Genomic DNA, 18,406 nt, shown 5'->3' on the forward strand with positions numbered 1-18,406 from the left:
TTTTTACATGTTTATTTTGTGTGATTTATGAAGTACACAAAATATTTACAAGTCATATATGTACATTAAAAAAATATGTGCATAAAATTTATAAATGCACAATATATTTGGAGGGCGTGGACTGTCAAGGGTGCTTGATCAAAAGCATTTGGCTGCCCCTAGCCTAGGCAACAGATGACGCCAGACTGAATTAAGACAATAAGCGTGCAAGCACGGAGTCTGAGAGGTGTTTACAAATATAGCTCAGTGCGTTAGAGTTGATGGCCTGTGGTGAGAGTCTTCTGTCTGGCGAGAGAGAGGGAAGAGTGCATTTAGCACCCATGTTTCTGCCTCAGTTGACCATTGGAACATTCTTCACTTACTTACGTAACTAATATGAACTAATAATATTACCTAAAAATAATACTAGTATGTTCTGCTCTAGAAGCTAGTTCTACCATGCTTTTACTACGGCTGAGATACAACTATGAACAGGAAGATAAACTCCCTGAATACCTTCTAGTGGGAGGGAGGGATTTACATAGCTGACGTTGAAACAAATAGTTAAGATAAAATAGTTAAGTGATAAATTGCGATATTGCTAAATTCTGTGACCAAAATACATCAGAATAATGGGATTGAGAATGATAAGAGGGATTACTTTCCTAAAGAAAGAAATTGAAGAAGAAAAGAAATAGAAAAAGATAAGGGAGAGCAGATTGCAGAGAGATGGTGGGTCCTCTGTGGACTTGTTTTTTGGAGATACTTGTGGGACTTCCAGGTATTAAAAGATAAACTGAGGCATGTTAAAATTTTTAAGAATTTATTTGAGCAATAATCAGTTTGAATCAGGTGGCACCAAACCACAACTGGTTAGGAGCACTCCATGGGAGATGGGGGCCAGACTTCTGTAGAGAAGACGTGGAAGCAGAGTAAGGAAATTATTTGACTGGATGTAGCTTAAGGTTGACTTATTTGGAAATCTTAGTTGGCTGTTTATGATTGGTTGTTCTTATGTTTCAATTTCTTAACCTTGAGACGTTTATAGGCTTAGGTTTTAGTTTGCTTACTTAGGCTCCTAAGGCATGAGGACCACCTCAGTCTAATGGCCTCTGTTTAATTAATTTAACACAGGTTAAGATGTCAAGTAATCAGTGGCGTGTGGGTACATTTTTAATAACTGGCTCAGAGTGGATAGGGGATTGGTGGCTGATTTGTAGCATTTACCAATTTCCATGGTGTAAATACTCCCACCATGACTAATTTCAAACTACATACTTGACATCACTGAACATGGAGTGGGAGGAGATGCTAAAAGTTTTCATGAGCTAGTTAGAGGCAGCTCCAGTGCATCACAGCTAATGGGTGTTAGGATATATGGGTTTGGAATTCTGGAGAGTGTCTGGGTATGAATATAGATTTGGGCATAGAGGTGAGAGTTAAAATTCTGGGAATAGAGAGGTTTCCTAGCGAGATTGTATAGCATGAAAAGGAGGGCAGCCAATGGTAGAATGCTAGGACCATGCTCTCAAAGTGTGGTTACCCCACCAGCAGCATCAGCAGCATCTGGGAGCAAGTTCATGGCCCATCCCAGTCCTATGGAATTAGAGTGGCTGAGGGTGGGGCCCACTACTCTGTACTGTTTCTGATTTGGGAAGCCCTACCCTAGAGATCACCGACATTTAAGAGCCAGTTAGAACAGGGACACCCACCAAATCAGAATGTCGAGAGAAGTTGGAGCTGAGCGCAGAAAGTGGAGTCTTCAAGCCCAGGGTGGAGAGAGCGCCAAGATAAAGGAAAGCAGGCAGCAGTGAAATACTGCAAGGAGGTCCAGTCAGATTAGACGAAGAGTAAGTATCAACTGCGTGTGCAGCTGAATTGCTGCGGTCTCTTGAAGAGCAGTGCCAGGATCATGGTGGAGAGAGAAGGTGGGTTGTAATTGGTGAAGAGTGAGTTGACCGCAGACCGCTGCTTAGGACCTTTGGCTGTAAAGGATGGAAGACGGAAGTTAGTAACTAGAAGCAGATGTGTGGTCAACGGTGGGATTTCTGGAAGAGGCTTGCATATGTTTGTGGGCTGAGGAGAAACAGCCAGTAGAATTTGAGATGGTCGTGAACGGGGAAGAAGAGGATGGGATAATTAGTAGTACAGATTGGAAAAGATAGGAGGGGAGGGAATCAAGAACCTGGGATACAACCTGGCCTTGAAGAAGTTACTTACAGCATCCTGTTGTCTGGAGGCTGGAGGGCCGGAAGGATAGGAGAGGGTTTTAGGTGGAGAAAAGCAGAGACCAAGATGTTGGAGTAAATGCTCAATGGACTTTTCCCGCTACTGTCCTGTTAATTGCCTTTTGTAATCTCTACCCTTTTCCTTTCTGGTTAAAAATAATTCTGGAAGTGTTTTTGAAACAATTAGTATGATTGTGTTAGCCAGTCAGCTCTCACAGTAACTTTTGTTTTGTGCCTAATTTAGACCGATTTTGGCAGAGAATTAGAGAATTAAAGCTCTAGAGCTGTACAGGCCAAGAGAAATATAATGCAATCTACGTATATAATTTAAAATTTCTAGTAACCACGTTAAAAAAGTACAAATTAAGTGAAATTAATTTTAATAATATATTTTATTTAACCGATATACCCAAAATATTATCATTTCAATGTGTAGTCAATATTAAAATTAGTAATGAGATATTTTATATTCTTTTTTTCCTATTCCATTTTAAAATTCTGAACTAGCCACATTTCAATTGCTCTTGGACGGTGTGGCTCTGGAAGGTCCCCACAGTTTGTAGCGCTGAATGCTAATATAAGAAATAAAAATGTGCCTGTTCTTAGGAGGTGACAGACTCTCTCTTTGACCAAACTCTAATCAGGCTCCTCTGAGCTCTTTCTCAATTAGGCCCTGTCCTGGTGTGTCCTCAAGAACCCAATTTTGTCAAGAGTTCTGTTAAGTCAGTGTAGGGAGAATTCCCTACCCTTGATATCTGATCACCCCCCATATCTAACCAAATCCCTCATCTCTCCCCTTGCCCCAGGTAATGTCTGATCACCCTGGCCTGCCTTCAGCAAGAATTCTGTTATGTCAGTTTAGCAAAGAATTACCCTACCCTACTTAATAATTTTCTATCCACCAATGACCTCCCCCACCACTTCTTGGCCATTCATGCTAGTATTGCCCTGTAACTTGCAAGTGAGGGAGGATCCCTCCTATTGTCTCTGATAGAAAGTTCCAGAGCCTTAGTCATTGCTGCTAAGAAACAAAACTCTTAGACTGATGATTATGTGGAGAAAAAGAGGCATTAAGAAAAGTGGAATTTAGCTTTGATATGGCAGTGGTCTTCTTAGGTCATACTGTACAATTAAACTGCAAAGGAAGATGAAAATGCTAATTTAAAGTCTACTACTAAAATTAAAGGCACACAAATTTTAAAGAGTATGAATACAAGAAAACTTCAAGTATGGATGTGTCTGGCCACATAAGCTTTTGCCAGGATGAGTGGGCTCTGCCGTCTCCTCAGCTGGAGAGGTGGAAAGAGCACTCGGCAGTGGAGGCTGCTCCTGGCTGAGTCAACAGCAGGTCACCTCACTCGGTTGCACCCCAGGTCAGCATCTGGAATCTTGGATGGCTTCCCTGGCCCTCAGGGTCTCTCCCATGTTTGTATTCTGTGAGTCCTTAAATTGGGGAAGTCCAGTAGATTTCAGGTCAGCAATGATGAGGGAACCCTTGGCACCCTAATAAACCCCTGAAGGATCGAAGGTGTCGTCGAGGCAAGGAAGCTACCCACTGTGTCAGTCATGTAGCTACACTCTGATTTCTGTTACATGTGCCATGTGTGTTTGCCCTCTTTGTCCTTGTGAATCTCAGAAGTTAACTCAGATATGCCTAAAGGGGAATTCGTGGTTGGAGCAAGTAATTTAAGAATGCATGAAGGAATGCTTAAAGGAAGTGTTTTAGTGAATAGTTCATGGTAGTCAGTCATTGGTAATTCATCTGTAACAGCACTAATCAGTTCATTGTCCTTTAAAATTGAGAGGCAGGTTTCAGGGGTGTATTCAGTTATGTAGTAACTCGGGACAAAGTGCAACAAGAGTTATATTCAGATAGTCAAGAAATAGTTAAATAGGAGCTTAGGAGAACAAAAGGTCAACTTAATGGGATAGAATTCTCAGAACTTCAAGTTAGATCATAGAATTAGCATTTTTTGTTGTTGTTGATAAGTTAAATGAAAGTACTGAAGTATTCTCACCGATAATGTTGTCAGTGTTTCAGTGTTTCAACTTTTCAATTCTTTGAACTGGATTTCCTAACACAGAACATTGCCTCAATTCTGAGAGGCTCCTGTACAACCTGATCCTCAGAACTCTGCTTAGGACTGTTTTCTTTCAAGGTCAATTGTATTTGAGTTATGTCTTTGAGTGTCTGCACCAACTTAACCTTAGACTTTGAAGTCTAAGACTTTTGATCTTGTGTGAAATATTAAAGAACTGTCTAGAATTGTGACATGCGTATATCACTAAATAGCTAACACTATCCAAAAGAAAGCAGGTTAATATGTTGTTTTGATTTTTTTAATGCCTTAGAAATCACTTTGACAAATATAAATATAAAATATACCTTAATATAGATATATTGCTAAGATTAACTATAACATGACAATGGAGCACATATGTTGAAAAGAAAAGTATATTGTTTCTTAATAAGTAGATCTTGCTTACTGCCTTACTTAATGTTCCCAATCAGGAAAAAAAGTGGTTTCAAGTTTTTATGCAAAGCGTTTAGGGTATATTCCTAAAGGAATCTCAGTAATATTTCTTCTAGCCTTTTTTTTTTGTGTGTGTGAGGAAGATCAGCCCTGAGCTAACATCTGCCAATCCTCCTCTTTTTTTTTTTTTTTTTTTTTTTTTTGCTGAGGAAGAGTGGCCCTGGGCTCACATCCGTGCTCATCTTCCTCTACTTTATATGGGGCGCCACCACAGCATGGCTTTGACAAGCAGTGAGTTGGTGCATGGCTGGGATCCGAACCCAGGCCGCCAGCAGTGGAGCGTGCACACTTAACCGCTGTGCCACCGGGCCGGCCCCTAGCCTCTTTTTTTTAATGAGTAAGGAGCTATACTTTTGTTTAAATTGAGATATACTTGACATGTAATATTATAATAGTTTCAGGTATACAACACAATGATTTGATATTTGTATATATTGTGAAATGATCGCAAGTCTAGTTAACATCCATCACTACACAGGGTTACATTTTTTTTTCTTGTGATGAGAACTTTTAAGATCTACTCTTTTAGCGACTTTCAATTATACAATACAATATTATTAACTATAGTCACCATGCTGAACATTACATCTTCGTAACTTATTTATTTTATAACTGGAAATTTGTACCTTTTGACCACCTTGGTACAAACTTTTCTCCTAGCCCTTTTGGAAGCAATTGAAGTGATTTTTGTCCTGCTCTTACACATTGCAGCAAATGAGGGTACATGGTGACTGACGACTCCTATGCAGCGATCAGCCAAGCTATAAAAACATCTCAGGCTCACAGCCAGCCACGTGCCACGGTCAGGCTGCTCCCTGATGACAGAAGGAAGTCCTGCAGGAGAAACCATGTTGCCCAAAGAACATGTGGACTCATATTCGAGCACATACTTGTTCTGAGTTGAGAAATCTAGATGACCTAAAGAAAGATTTTCTTGCAAAACAATATCCCTCAAAACACAATTGTTTATTGGCATTTTTTTTTTTTTTTGGAGTAAGAGATCTTTTGCTGAGTGTCGAAGCATTCTCAGAGCAAACAAAACTCTGAGCTCTTGCACGCACAGCCCATTTCCCTCTCCGCCCTCCAACTCCCTCCAGTGAGTTGGAGAGCTGATAGCCCAGGCTGAGGTTTCAAGCTCCCTGTGGCCACGTAGCCCTTCGGTGGAGTGCCTTGTCATGCCAGGAAACAAAAGGAAAGGGAAAGGAGGGTAGGCAGGCCCAGGCAAAGTCATCCCAATAAAGGTTAATAGCTGGGTGGTGACACCTTCTCACACGACTGGAGAGAAAATGCTGGGCAGCTGTGCAGTGCTTGCTCCCAGCCGCCTGTCACGGTACTGGGAGTAAGAGGTGACCTGTTTATTTTTAGAAGGGGACAGTCATAATAACCCGGCTCGTGGCTTCATTCAAGTCAGGCAGGCTCTTTGGAAGTTTGTAAATACCTAGTTTCTGAGTAAAGGAGGAGTGCTGTATTTCAGAAAGGAAAGAACTGGACTACTGGGTTTTTCCTTCTGATATTCATCGTTCGAGTGGGGAAGAAACCAGAGCACACAGGTGCTGCAGCCTCCCCCTGTATTTTTATTTGTAAAGGGAAGCAATGTCTGAAGGTGAGGACTTCGGGCCAGGCAAGAGGTAATTATGATAGATATTTGCTTTTTCTCGAATCTATTTCATTTGCTAGTTATCTTTTTAAAAACATGATGACTAATTTAAAAAGCAGTTTAGATTAAAATTTTTAAAAATTAGGAATGCAATCCCTTAATTCCAGGAAACTGAATTTTCTTGAGCATGAGCAGAGAGACACAAAATTAACTTCATGTACCCTTAGAAACATATGCAAATATGTGTTCTTCTTGAAGGAGGAAGTGATGGCCTGAAATTTTTAAAAAGTGTTTCCTCCTACACCATTTGAAGTTTACTTGGATTTTTTGATGTTTAATTTTTAACTTTAGAGGATAGTCATTGAAAATCTAAGCTAGTGAACTTTTTGTAAAATGTTTTCATTTTAAAGACTTGTTAAAGATTTTTAAAGGTTAAATATTAGACCAGTATACCAATTTTGATGTTACAACTCTTCTTTTGTTTTTTTACCACAGTCCTTATCTTTGAATCTTTGAAAAAGTGATATGCAGTACATTAATTGTATCAATGTTTTTGTTAATATCTAGCTCTAAGACGGAGGGTTAGAGATGGACAAGGAAGCAGGCAATTATTCCCAGTAATATGAGCATAACTTGTGCCCACGTTGAAAGTGTCCAATTCTAACCCCATTGCTGTGTTGAGAAAACTTGTACGAATCAGTTTCACTGGAATCCTAATTAGGGTCATTGAAATTTGGATATGAGGAAGTAGAAGGAAAGCTATCGAAAAGGAAAAGGGGTTTATTGACTATTTTATTTTCAAAGAAAGTGGAAACTGGTGACTCTCTAGGAAAGGGAGTGCCAAAATATTTTTGCGTCCTTGTGTTAAAGAGAAGCATTCCTGTTCAGCCATGGTTACATGATGTGTGTTGATTATAATCAGTTGTAATTGTGTCCTTAAAAGCTACTTTTCTCCTTAGTTTTCTAGTTTTCACTTTCTTCCAGATTCCTTCCCAGTACATCAAAGGGGACATTAAGTTGACATTTAATTGAATAATGAAAAAACTTTCTTTTTTTTTTTTTTTAAAGATTTTATTTATTTATTCCCCACCTCCAAGCCCCAGTAGATAGTTGTCTGTTATAGCCACACATTTCCAGTTGCTGTATGCGGGACACGGCCCCAGCATGGCTGGAGAAGCGGTGCGTCGGTGCGCGCCCGGGATCCGAGCCCGGGATCCGAACCCGGGCCACCAGCAGCGGAGCGCGTGCACTTAACCGCTAAGCCACGGGGCCGGCCCTGAAACAACTTTCTATATAAAGTGAGACGTTAAATCGAATACTTGAAGATGACACTTATAAAAGTGCTTAGATTTAGGACACGGACTAACTAACTAGTTAAGAAAACATTTTCAGAGAAATTTAAATGTCAGTTTGGGTTTGAGATGATGGGTTGATGTACTGGTATTGTATGTATCCCCCATGACATTTTAACATTTCTGAAAGCAAAACTTTCTCTTTTTCTTTTTGTTTCACGGCATTCCCACCAACTCTCTGCATAGAATTTTCCACAGAATAGGCATTTTTAATAAATACCTGTTGAATGGAATATATTTATAAACCATTTTAGCACTTGCAATAAATATCTAGGGGGCCTGATCATTTTGGAGACTGAAGGGAGAGATTTAGCAGAAATGTAATAAGGGTTGTCTTACTGAAATGTAACATTATCACAATTAAATTAAATAGTAATTAATTGTGGATAATTAGAAATATTTTGAACTAACACTTTGTGATGTAAACTAAACAAACGAGATTTTTTTCTAAGAATATTTTACTGGTTACAAAAAATAGATAAGAAGGAGAATACGTATCTAATAATAATTATTACCAAGGGCTAATAATATATTTGCTGAAAATGGGAAACTCCCCCTCACTCTTTTGAAGTAGTGTCCCCCTGCCTCCGTTTTTTGATTTTGATGAGGTAACTTGCAGCCCTTAACAGTTGGTGGTTTCCTATACAATATGCTTTGCCTCATACATCTGTTTGTTTATTTCCCTATCTGTGCAGAAAATTAGAAAGGGCACCCTGGACAGGGTGGAAGTTTAGAGCTAGGCTAGAAATAAAACATTACACTTGAGGGGGAATTTTACTCTTGCTGAGTTTGAAGTTAAATGCCATTGGACAACTCCTTTGGCGGCACGCCTCAAAGAGAAGTAACTATTATAAGTCGTGTATCTGCTGACAGAACTTGTTCTTACAGCTGGATTGTAGCAGGTTCTGGTTGAATCTCACATTCAGGCTTCTCCAAGTTACTTTAGTCCCCTTTTGGAATTTGGTGATCCATATTGCTCTGTAACTGGCACTGAGCTAAGTCTGAATTTAGTCTTTTAAATCAGTGGACCCCAACTGATAGGAAGTTTCCTTAGTGTATCCGGATGGGTGCTACAGGCACCTCACCTCTGACCGCTTTATGCACTAATGGTCCAGTGGCTCTGAGGCACCGTTTTGTCTTCACCAAAACGGACGAAAGTGAACACAACTGCCTGGGAGGGGAGAGAGGCAGAGGGGAGACACTCCTCCTTGCTGTTTATCTTGTTACAAGTAATAAGCTCTCTGGTAAGAACCTCCGAAGACTCAGTGCCAGTGTCAAGGTCAGGAGATGTAGGGAGAGGGTGTGAAGGAACGCCATTCTGAAGCAGGATAAGGAAGGCAGAAACCCAAGCAGGAAGCTATGGGTGCCAGAGGAGGAAGGAAAAAGTAGGGGCAACGACTAGGGAAGCAGACAGGATCAAGAAACACCGGGAAAATTATACCCTGGCCAGAGGCCTGGTTCTGCGTGGCTCTTTATCCCAGCTCATTTTGGGCCCCACCTTGGAGGCAGGGGTGCAGGCCCTCAGATGTCTTCAGTGGCCTGGGTGGAGAGGTGTGGCTAGGTGAAACCTTCCTTATTCCAGCTGCCAGGAAGGGGGATGGACCCTAGGCTACCAAGGCTGAGCTCTGAATGTGTCTTATAGAAGCACTTCCACACGAGATAATTATGTTCACGCATTCATTGGTTCACTCTGTGTGTGTTTATCCAGTGCCGAGTCTAAACCCGTGGCCATGCCAGTTGACAGGGTGATGAGTGAGGCCCCTGCTTTCATGGAGCATACAGTCTGAATGGGGGAGGCTGACATTTAACAAGTTAAAAAAATAATTAAAGAATATTTCAGATAATAAGGGCTAAAAAATTTTAAATGGTACTGTGGTGAATACCTGGTGTGTATGTGGTATGAAAGAGTGGTTAAGTGGCCTCCCTGAGGTAGTGTCCTTGGAGCTGAGGTTTGAAGAAGCCAGCCATGTGAGGGGTGTAGAGAGTGGACTCCAGGAAGAGGGCCCAGCCTGGGTAAAGATCCTGAGTGGGGTATAGACTGATGTCAGTTAGGAACAGAAAGGCAGGGATAGAGAGCAATAAGTAGGAAAAGAGAGCTGGCCTGGCCCATGGTGCCTCAAAGGCCGTGGTAGGAGGTTGGATGTTATCCAAGGTGGTGAGAAGTCGTTAGAGGGTTTGAAGTAAGGGACTGGGGGGTGTGGGGCCACCTAAATACTTCAGAGTCATCACAAGTGAATATGCTTTTGTGAATTGGCCTGAGGACTTCAGCACCATTTATAACTTCTCATGGAAACATGGATTCTGAGGTGTTAAAATGCTGACTTTTGGAACACAACTGAGTTCATTAAGTTGGGAATTAGCTGGATATACATTTCAGAAATGAGTATAATTTACACATCAAGAAAATCTGAGTATAGAGGCTGATGTACTGGAAGTTCAAAGCAGCACTGTTTATTACAGAGTAGTTTGTGGTCACCCATCTGGTGACAGACAGCTGGGTCCCCTGCATGGTCATGCAGGCCTATCCTAGGTGCTTGGACTCATGGCAGGGGCTTTACCTTCTACAGAAACAGAACAACTTTGACAGTGAGTCTGACCCTTAGGGTGACCCAGTGGGGTGGGCTCTGAGGGTGTGACAGGCTCCAGTGTCTTTTTTTGGGCAGGTATCTCATAGAAACATCGTGAGGAAGGGTGATTTGGTGTCATTCTAACCATGGGACAAGGGAAGGAGCACTGCTGGGATGCCGCCTTGAGAATCAGAGAGAGCAGGTGTTTTTTAGATTGTTCAGAAGCATCTGCTTATGTTTTACCCAGATCTAACATTTAATAAGTAGAATATCACTGAAAGGACAATGTGCAGATTTAGCGATTAAGAAGCAAAATGTTGGCGGCTAATACAGGGCTCTCTGGAGCGTTGTTATTTAACTTGTCATATAACATAGTAAAGACTTAAAGGTTTGTTTGCAAAGGGCCGCTGAGCCTCCGAAACCGTAACTGTGTAGTAGCAATTTCGGCTGCTCACAGGACTTACTGCTCTGCTTTGGAATGGTGAGGTTGCCGTACTAGACACACGAAGGGCTATCGTGTTTAAGAAAACCAAAGCTTTTTAAAAGCACAATGGCCTGTTTAGTATTTGGAAATGGCATTAGCAATTGCACTGAATTTTATTTTTGGAAGGTTTAAAAGAAATTGATTTATATATATTCTTTAATCCAGATGGTTTAATAATTCAGGTTGGCCCAATTCCAGGCTTAATTTTACATTGTTGAGGAAACTTATCCTTTAAGAATACTATTTCTTTAAAATATAAAATGAGGCTAAGAAAAGCCTCACAAACAAATCTGACCAGCGCACCCCATCTCAAGCTTTATGTGCCTCTGACCTCAGTTGAGATGGGTTCATGTGAGCAAGCATATTTCAGCTTTTCTGTGTCTGAACAAGTCCTTATGCTGCCGTTGGTTTTGAAATAGGCACAGAGATGTGAAGTAAATAAAGTTCACACAGCCATTAAATGAAGGTGTTGCTATTTGAAGGCAGGCAGCCAACTCCTGAGCCTGTGCAGTTAGAAACATATATTGTTATGGTGGTGACACACTAGGTGGGTTTGATGCTCAGAAAGGTCAGTATAGTTGGCACACAAGGAGAAAGGAGAGAATGGCTGGAGATGAGTGGGAGAGTCTTTAGGAACCCTTCATTGGGCCTTGTAGACAGTTGTGTGTTGGTAAGTGTTTAACAACCAGCTCTCTGGGAAGGGGAAGCCCTGATCTTTAGCATTTGTTGATTCCTGTGGTGTAAATTCTCCCACTGTGGTCGATTTCAAACCACCCACAGGAGGTCAATGAAAATGGAGTTGGGAAGAGGTGCACAAAATTGGTTCTCGCAGACCCGTGGGGTTGGCTCCAGCACACAAAGTGACCGTGGGCTGATGGAAGAGTTAGCGTTTAATTCTAACTGTGCTACGTCTTCTTCACTTATATATCCCCAAGGCATACTAGACATTCAGTAAAGGTTTGTGGAAGGAATTAATGATTTATTTTTCTTCTACCCTTCAACACAGTCATGGAAAATGTCTCTCAGGCAAAGAAAATGTTTACCACTTTGCAATCCTACTTTGATCCAGCTGGGCTAATATTTGAAATTGATTAAGAACATGGAGAACAATGCAATCTGTCTTTGTTGCAAGATAGTTTGTTTTGTGTGAGATAGCTTAATCTTCAGTTAACAAGCAGCCTGCGCCCCAAACCCTTGCAACTCCCCAGTAAGCCCCTGTTAAAGCTGATTTCTATTTTGTAAACACAAGGTGACTAATTCTTTGCCATCCCTAAAATGTGGTGGAGGTCTCTTTGGTTTCCAGTGCCAAAGGAGGGCTGCAGCTCCAGGTCTGTCCCAGGGCTACAATAGAAGCTGTCCCTGACAGAGGGACGGCCCACCTGTGCAGGCTTTTCTTATTCCCAGCCTTTCATCCCTTCATGGGCAAATCTAAGTCTAGATCCATTCGGTTGTCTTGCTGCTTCTCCTCACTGTGTAAATCCGGGTCCCACAGAGGGTATGTGAGCACACGGGCTTGCTTGAGGGACAAATCACACACACAGTGTTGTTTTCCCACTAAAAGATGTTTTAACTGTTCATCTGGAGAAACAAATAATATAGGGGGGAAAATGCATATAGAAAAGAAAGGATCAACTGTAATCTTACTACCCTAAAAAAAAAAGTACTGTTATATTTTGTCTTCTAGTACTTCTTTGGACAGATTTTCTTGGCAAAGTTACAATAATTATATATGGTACATACAATTTTGTATGCTGCTTCTTTCTTTCATGAGCCTTTCCCAGTGGCATCTAAACATTTTGGAAGCATTTTTTAGTGTCTGCAATATTCTGTCCTTTGGATTTTCCCACATATATTAGTACTACATTATTGGAAATTGTTTTGCCATATAAATGAGAGTGAGATGTACCACTTTAATTTTTCTGATTAGGAGGAAGATTGAATTAAAGAATGTGAAGTATGAACCACCAGTTTCCTAAGGCCTGGGCCCAGAAACTGCCCCAGCAGCATTTCCGCTGTGTCCTGTTGGGCAAGCAACCAGAGTCCAGATTTGAGGGGAGAGGACATGAACTCCACTTTTCCTTAGAAAGAATGTCAAAGAAGTTAGGGGCTTTATTTTAAAACTTCTAGAAAGAGAGAAAAATATTTACTTAATATTTGTTTTTATAAAATTTTATCAGTTATCATTTGAAAGGATATCTAAGGTGAAACTTTCGATCTGGCTCCCTCTCCTGCTCTTAAAAAAATTGCCGACCAGTGACACCTCTTCCTAACAGAGAGAGGAATGCCCCAGTGGTCTAGTTTCTCAACAAGTATGCTTATTTATATAGAGTAACTCTAGTTAGTTGAAGCGCACATCTTTAGGCATAAACACTTAGCTATCTTAACCATTCTGTAGAGTGATTACAGGCATGGTGTTTGGAATGATGTAGAGCTGTTTCCAATCCTGGCTGCAGATCCCAGCCTCACCATTTACTAGCTGGGTGACCTTGGGCAAGTTATTTAACCTCTCTGAATTTCATTTTGTTGTCAGTAAAATGGAGATAATAATACTTACTTTAGAGGTTTGTTTTATAGATTAAATATGGTAATCCACATTAAGTATTTAGTTTAGTGAATGGCTCATTGTAAGTCCTCAAAAATAGTTAATAATAATAATACTTACATAAGTTATACACTGCTTTAATCATTACAAAATAGGTCACTTATTAGTGAAAACACCTCAACCATCTGTGGTCTAATTCTTGTGAATATCCCGATTGCCAGTCATGACATATATGGAGGATACTCAACATGTCAGCCCATCCACTCTCTCTAGATGATGGTCTCAACTGGGGGTGTATACAGAATTGCCCAGTGCATTCCTGGTTAGTCTGGTCTAGCTGGTGTGTGTTCTTTGTGTTTGGAATAGGGTCACGAGGGATGTATGTTTGGTCACATTGTTTTGATTCTTCCTGGGATTGCTTTAACCCAAGTGAGCCTGGGTATTATGCCACAGACCTGTGTTGAATGAAGATATTATTGAATGACCCCCTCTTGGGGGAATCGAGGATGTCTGCCCAGTGCATCTGACTGTGAGCTAAGTATCCGCAGGAGGAAGTTCAGGATGTGCATATGTCTCTTGACTTAAAAAATTGGCTTGTTTTAATCTTCTGGGCATTGTGAATCTTCTAAATGATCATATTTCCATCTCTGATTTAGCCCTTTGGAGGTAGAATTACAGCTCACCTCTAGCAAGTGTATGGGACCCTCTGGAATGCACTTCCGTGTGCTCTTCGTCCCATGGACTTTCTTATTTTCTTTCCCATCAGGTCTTTTAGCCCCATTCCCTTGTAGGGACACCCCCATACCCACCCCCCATGGCTGCATAGGTTGTCTACTAAAGCGTCCAGCTGAGAGAGCAATGGGGGCTGATATCCGCCCCAGGCTCTGACCCCAGGCTTCGTGTCCTGGTGTGGGGCTGCATCTCCTGGATGAAGGGGGCCCATTTTGTACAAATGCATCCTGTGGACTAACAGGCTCTGCTCCCTTAGGAGTTTATCTCTATTTTTATGTACCTTTATAAGCCACCTCAAATCCTTTATGAACTGGAGTGAGATATAATAATTACCAAGAGAATAGCTACTGCCACACACAAATTAAATGTATACATATATATGAAGAAACAGAAACATTCGTCTAGTTTTTATTTTAAGATTAGGGGACAGAAAGCCCTTCAGCTCTAGAGAAGATCAATTAAGGGTTGGAGATAGGGTGCAAGAAATACAATGCCTCGATTTTGTGTTTGAGAAAATAGGGCATCGGCTTGTGATGCTTAAAGAAAGATTGCTTTGAAAAGCAGTAATTTTCTTCAGCAATTAAACTTCTCTTTTAACTAAAATCCAAGGATTTCAGTTTGTTTCTGGGGCTGGTTGGCCATGTTGCAGCCTAGTAAGAATGGATAATAAGAACCAGCAGAAACTGAGACGAAAGACCTTCAGGCCAAAGTGAGTTCAAACTCTGTTTATGTTTTTCTAGCTGTTCTTGTGAAACTACCAGTAAACTCTGAATGGGAAAAGAAAAATGACCCCCTGGGGGGGAGGGAGGGGTGGAATATTGGCTTCTAGCTCTTTGGCCGGAGTAATATTACCTCATCCAGTGTCTTCTGTGAGTGAGATGAAATCAGGCAAGACAGTTCTTTCTTCCCCTGATCTGCTCTTACCTGTATTTTTTCTAGTTTCTCTCTCATACTCTCATTCATCCATTCTGTCTTAATATCCCTCTTTGTTCCCCTTGTACCTTCACACTATGAACTGTCTTCTCTCACCCACGGTCCCTGCCATCTCTGAATCCCAAATTGGCAGAGGCAAGGGGCAAAACCTGGATGTAGCAAGACATGGCAGTACCTCTAGGTCACAGAGTGTCCTGGTACTGAAGTTGGGAAACAGTGGGGCAGGGAGTGTCCCTGGGAGGCAACATAAGTTAGCTGGTGGTCAAGGGGACAGTTGTGTTACCCTGCTTCACAGGGAAGAGCTAATCCCCTCATTGGGGATACAAATGGAATGACAGTCTTGAAAGGATGCTCCTGTGTCTCCCAGTCAGGCCACACTCTCTTCCTCCTTTCAGCCTCATTTTTGCGGGGTTGGCCTGCCTTGGGTGTGATTGTCACCCTCTGGGCCAATGCCACCAAGGGCTATTAAAATGCTGTCAGTGGCTTTAGCAGTATCTGGGGGGGGGGATTGTCACACTGTGGAGTCTTTGTCTTGGAAGGGGGGACTGCAGTTGTGAGTGCCTGATGTGGGAAGAGGTGAGGGAAAGGCTCAAACCCCCAAATGTCCCCTCTCCCTGGGAACTGTGGTTTATGAAGGGTTGCTGTGTTTCAAGGGTGGAGATTGGTGCTCCAGAGTTGGCAGACACCCACATGTGGTGGTGCACAAGGAGTGTCACGTAGTAATTACCATCGTGACGTGGCCTCCTTGCCAGCTGTAAACAGAACAAGCAGCTGTGCACAAATATCACTCTGTGACTCAGGAAGTGACATCTCACGGTGGTGTTTTAGTTGAACTATAAGCAAGTGCTTTATTTTGAAAAGAAAACAAACCCGTCTATCAGTGGAGCATCTTCAAATTATGCCTATAAAAATTTTACCTATAAACTCCATCTTTAGATAAGGCGAGGGGATTACAAATATGTTTATATTTTTTGGAAATTACTAGTGTCTACTACTTAGAGTATTCTATGCAGGACTCACAGATTATGTGGCATATGTGTGTTTAAACATGGCTCTCTTCTCTAAGAAGTTAGCAAAATGTTTCTGCAGTAGCTTGTAACATCAGGGGCGGATAACTTTCCTTCCAAAGTAATTAAACTGAACATGAATTCTACATAATCAAACTTTCTCTGTTTTGAAATATTTTGAAAACTTCCTTTGAGAAGCATATTTGTTTGTGTGAGGGAAGGCTTTGAGATTTAAATTTTGTTATGAAAGGAATACATACGTAGATAAATTCTAAACCTAGAGTTAATCGACTTGCTTGCTGAAACAAGAAGAGATTTGCTCAGTAAACTAAGATACAACAAACATTGGCATTGACGATAAAGAAAGTAACCAATAATCCCTTTTTTGGGAACAGCAGAGGGGAAAATGGGAAGCTGTTGTGTTCCATAAGGCAAGTGTTGAGGGTTTGATGGCAAATGGCTGCATTCTTTCATGCCAACTCCTATAAACTGGAAATGGTGCCTAGAGCTTTGATAAGGATTGTGAGGCCTTGTTGAGAAAGTTCTGGAAAGCATGGTCTGCCATGCTTGAGGAGAGTGGAGCAGTTATGTGAGTGAAGCACACCACACCAGGGTGAGAACTGGGGATGGGCAGGTTGGAGGGGGAAGGGGAGTACCCTTGTTTAGTTAAACTTTGAAAGACCCTAAAAGTTTTCAGTGATATTGATGGCACCTTGACTTTGTCCCCTCCATTAGTTACCAGTGTTCTAAAGCTTGAGACTTAGCAACTTTACCCAGGAAAAAGCTGGAGTTTCGATGTCTCTGCTAAAACCTGGATAAATGTCTAGGGCAAGGGCTATTTCCAGGTCAGAAGGAAACCTTTCTCATTGTAGTACTTTATAAGTCAAATGTGGCATATAACAGCTTTACCAGTAATATGACAAGAAATTGTGTGCTTATTGGTTAGTAGCAGTAGGACTGTTTTTCATCCAACCAAGATAGAACAGGTGTGGGAGGCTGGTGGGTTGGAGCTGGAAAGACCTGGGCTCTGATCCTGGTGCTGCCACTTCTTGGCTGTGTCTGCTTTCTCATCTGGAAAATGGGGGCATTTTACCCACCTTGTCAGATTGTTGTGAGGATTAGAGATAATAAAGCTCCGAATGTAGTTCCAGCACCTGGTACATGCACGGTAAATGGGAGGTGACATTATAGTAGAAGCTCTTGAAATGGTTCCCAGTCAGCTTGCTGGGTTAATCTGTGATCTCCGTCACTGCTTTGTAGCCACATGGCTGAAGCCCAGGACACCTTGAACCTAACAGACTAGTGTAGCCCAGAGGCCAAATCCACCTTGCAGTCTGTTTTTGTGAATCAAATTTTATTGAAACACAAGCATGCTCTTTCATTTGCATACTGTCTGTGGCTGCCCTCATGCTGTAATGCAGAGTTGAGTACAGAGACCACATGGTCAACAAAGTGGAAAATATTGCTGTCTGGCCCTTTACAGAAAGTGTTTGTCTGCTCTTACTCTGGTATATAACTCCTTCCATTATTTGAGGTTTACCAAGTCAGTGTTTAGTCTCAAATGTTTTAATGCCCATTGTTGCTGTTGTAATTGCATAAGTTTAATTATAAATTATGTAAACTGATGAAATAAGACATCAAAAAGAGTATTGTTGTGGGAGATTCTAATTGTTCCCCAATACCCAGCTTCCCTTCCTTTGGTAATAGAATCTCAAGTTTCAGCTGGATGATGGCCACCAACAACTGAATTACATTTCCTAGGCTCCCTGCAGCTAGGCATGGCCCATGTGACTATGATCCAGCCAGTGGGAGGTGGGTGGAAGCTTTGCATGCAGTTTGCAGGCCATGACCCTAAAGGGAAAGGGGTGCCCTTTGCTTCTCTTTTCCCCTGACTGCAATGTGGGTGGGGTGGCAGGAGCTGTAGTAACTATCTTGGACCATGGGATAGAGTGTGATGTTGAGAGTATCTGAGCAACAAAAGAGAAAGAGCCTGGGTCTCCAACCTTATGGAGATCTCGTATCAGCCCTGGATCACTTTCCTCTGCTGTGCATGAGGGAGAAATAAAGTGTTCTCTTGTTTAAACCACTGTCACTTTGCCATTGGGTACAATAGGTAAACTTGTATCTTAACACATATAGCAGTTTACCTCTGTGACAACTAAGTTGAATGCATTGGAGAAAGTCAGTCAAGGCAAGTTGCTGATAAATATTGCTTTATTTATTTATTTGTGAAGAAGACCAGCACTGTGCTAACATCTGTCAATCCTCCTCTTTTTTTTTTTGCTGAGGAAGACCGGCCCTGGGCTGACATCCGTGCCCATCTTCCTCCACTTTATATGGGATGCTGCCACAGCATGGCTTGCCAAGCGGTGCGTCGGTGCACGCCCAGGATCCGAACTGGCGAACCCTGGGCCGCCGCAGCAGAGCGCGCGGACTTAACCGCTTGTGCCA

The 18,406-nt window shown here is 41.8% G+C and overlaps 1 protein-coding gene across 3 annotated transcripts in view; it reads left to right on the forward strand.

Moving 5' to 3' along the window:
• RETREG1 (reticulophagy regulator 1) overlaps positions 1-18,406 on the forward strand; it is a 131,175-nt gene that overhangs the window by 87,615 nt on the left and 25,154 nt on the right. The window contains exon 1 of one of the 3 annotated variants that reach the window (XM_058564313.1): positions 6,065-6,369. The exons of the other annotated variants lie outside the window; for them this stretch is intronic. Coding sequence (XP_058420296.1) covers positions 6,335-6,369 — 35 coding nt within the window. The 5' untranslated portion in view covers positions 6,065-6,334. Of the gene's footprint in view, positions 1-6,064; positions 6,370-18,406 lie in introns of those variants that run through there. 3 annotated transcript variants of the gene reach the window in all.

Source organism: Diceros bicornis, chromosome 20, assembly GCF_020826845.1.
Source record: "Diceros bicornis minor isolate mBicDic1 chromosome 20, mDicBic1.mat.cur, whole genome shotgun sequence".
Taxonomy (NCBI): domain Eukaryota; kingdom Metazoa; phylum Chordata; class Mammalia; order Perissodactyla; family Rhinocerotidae; genus Diceros; species Diceros bicornis.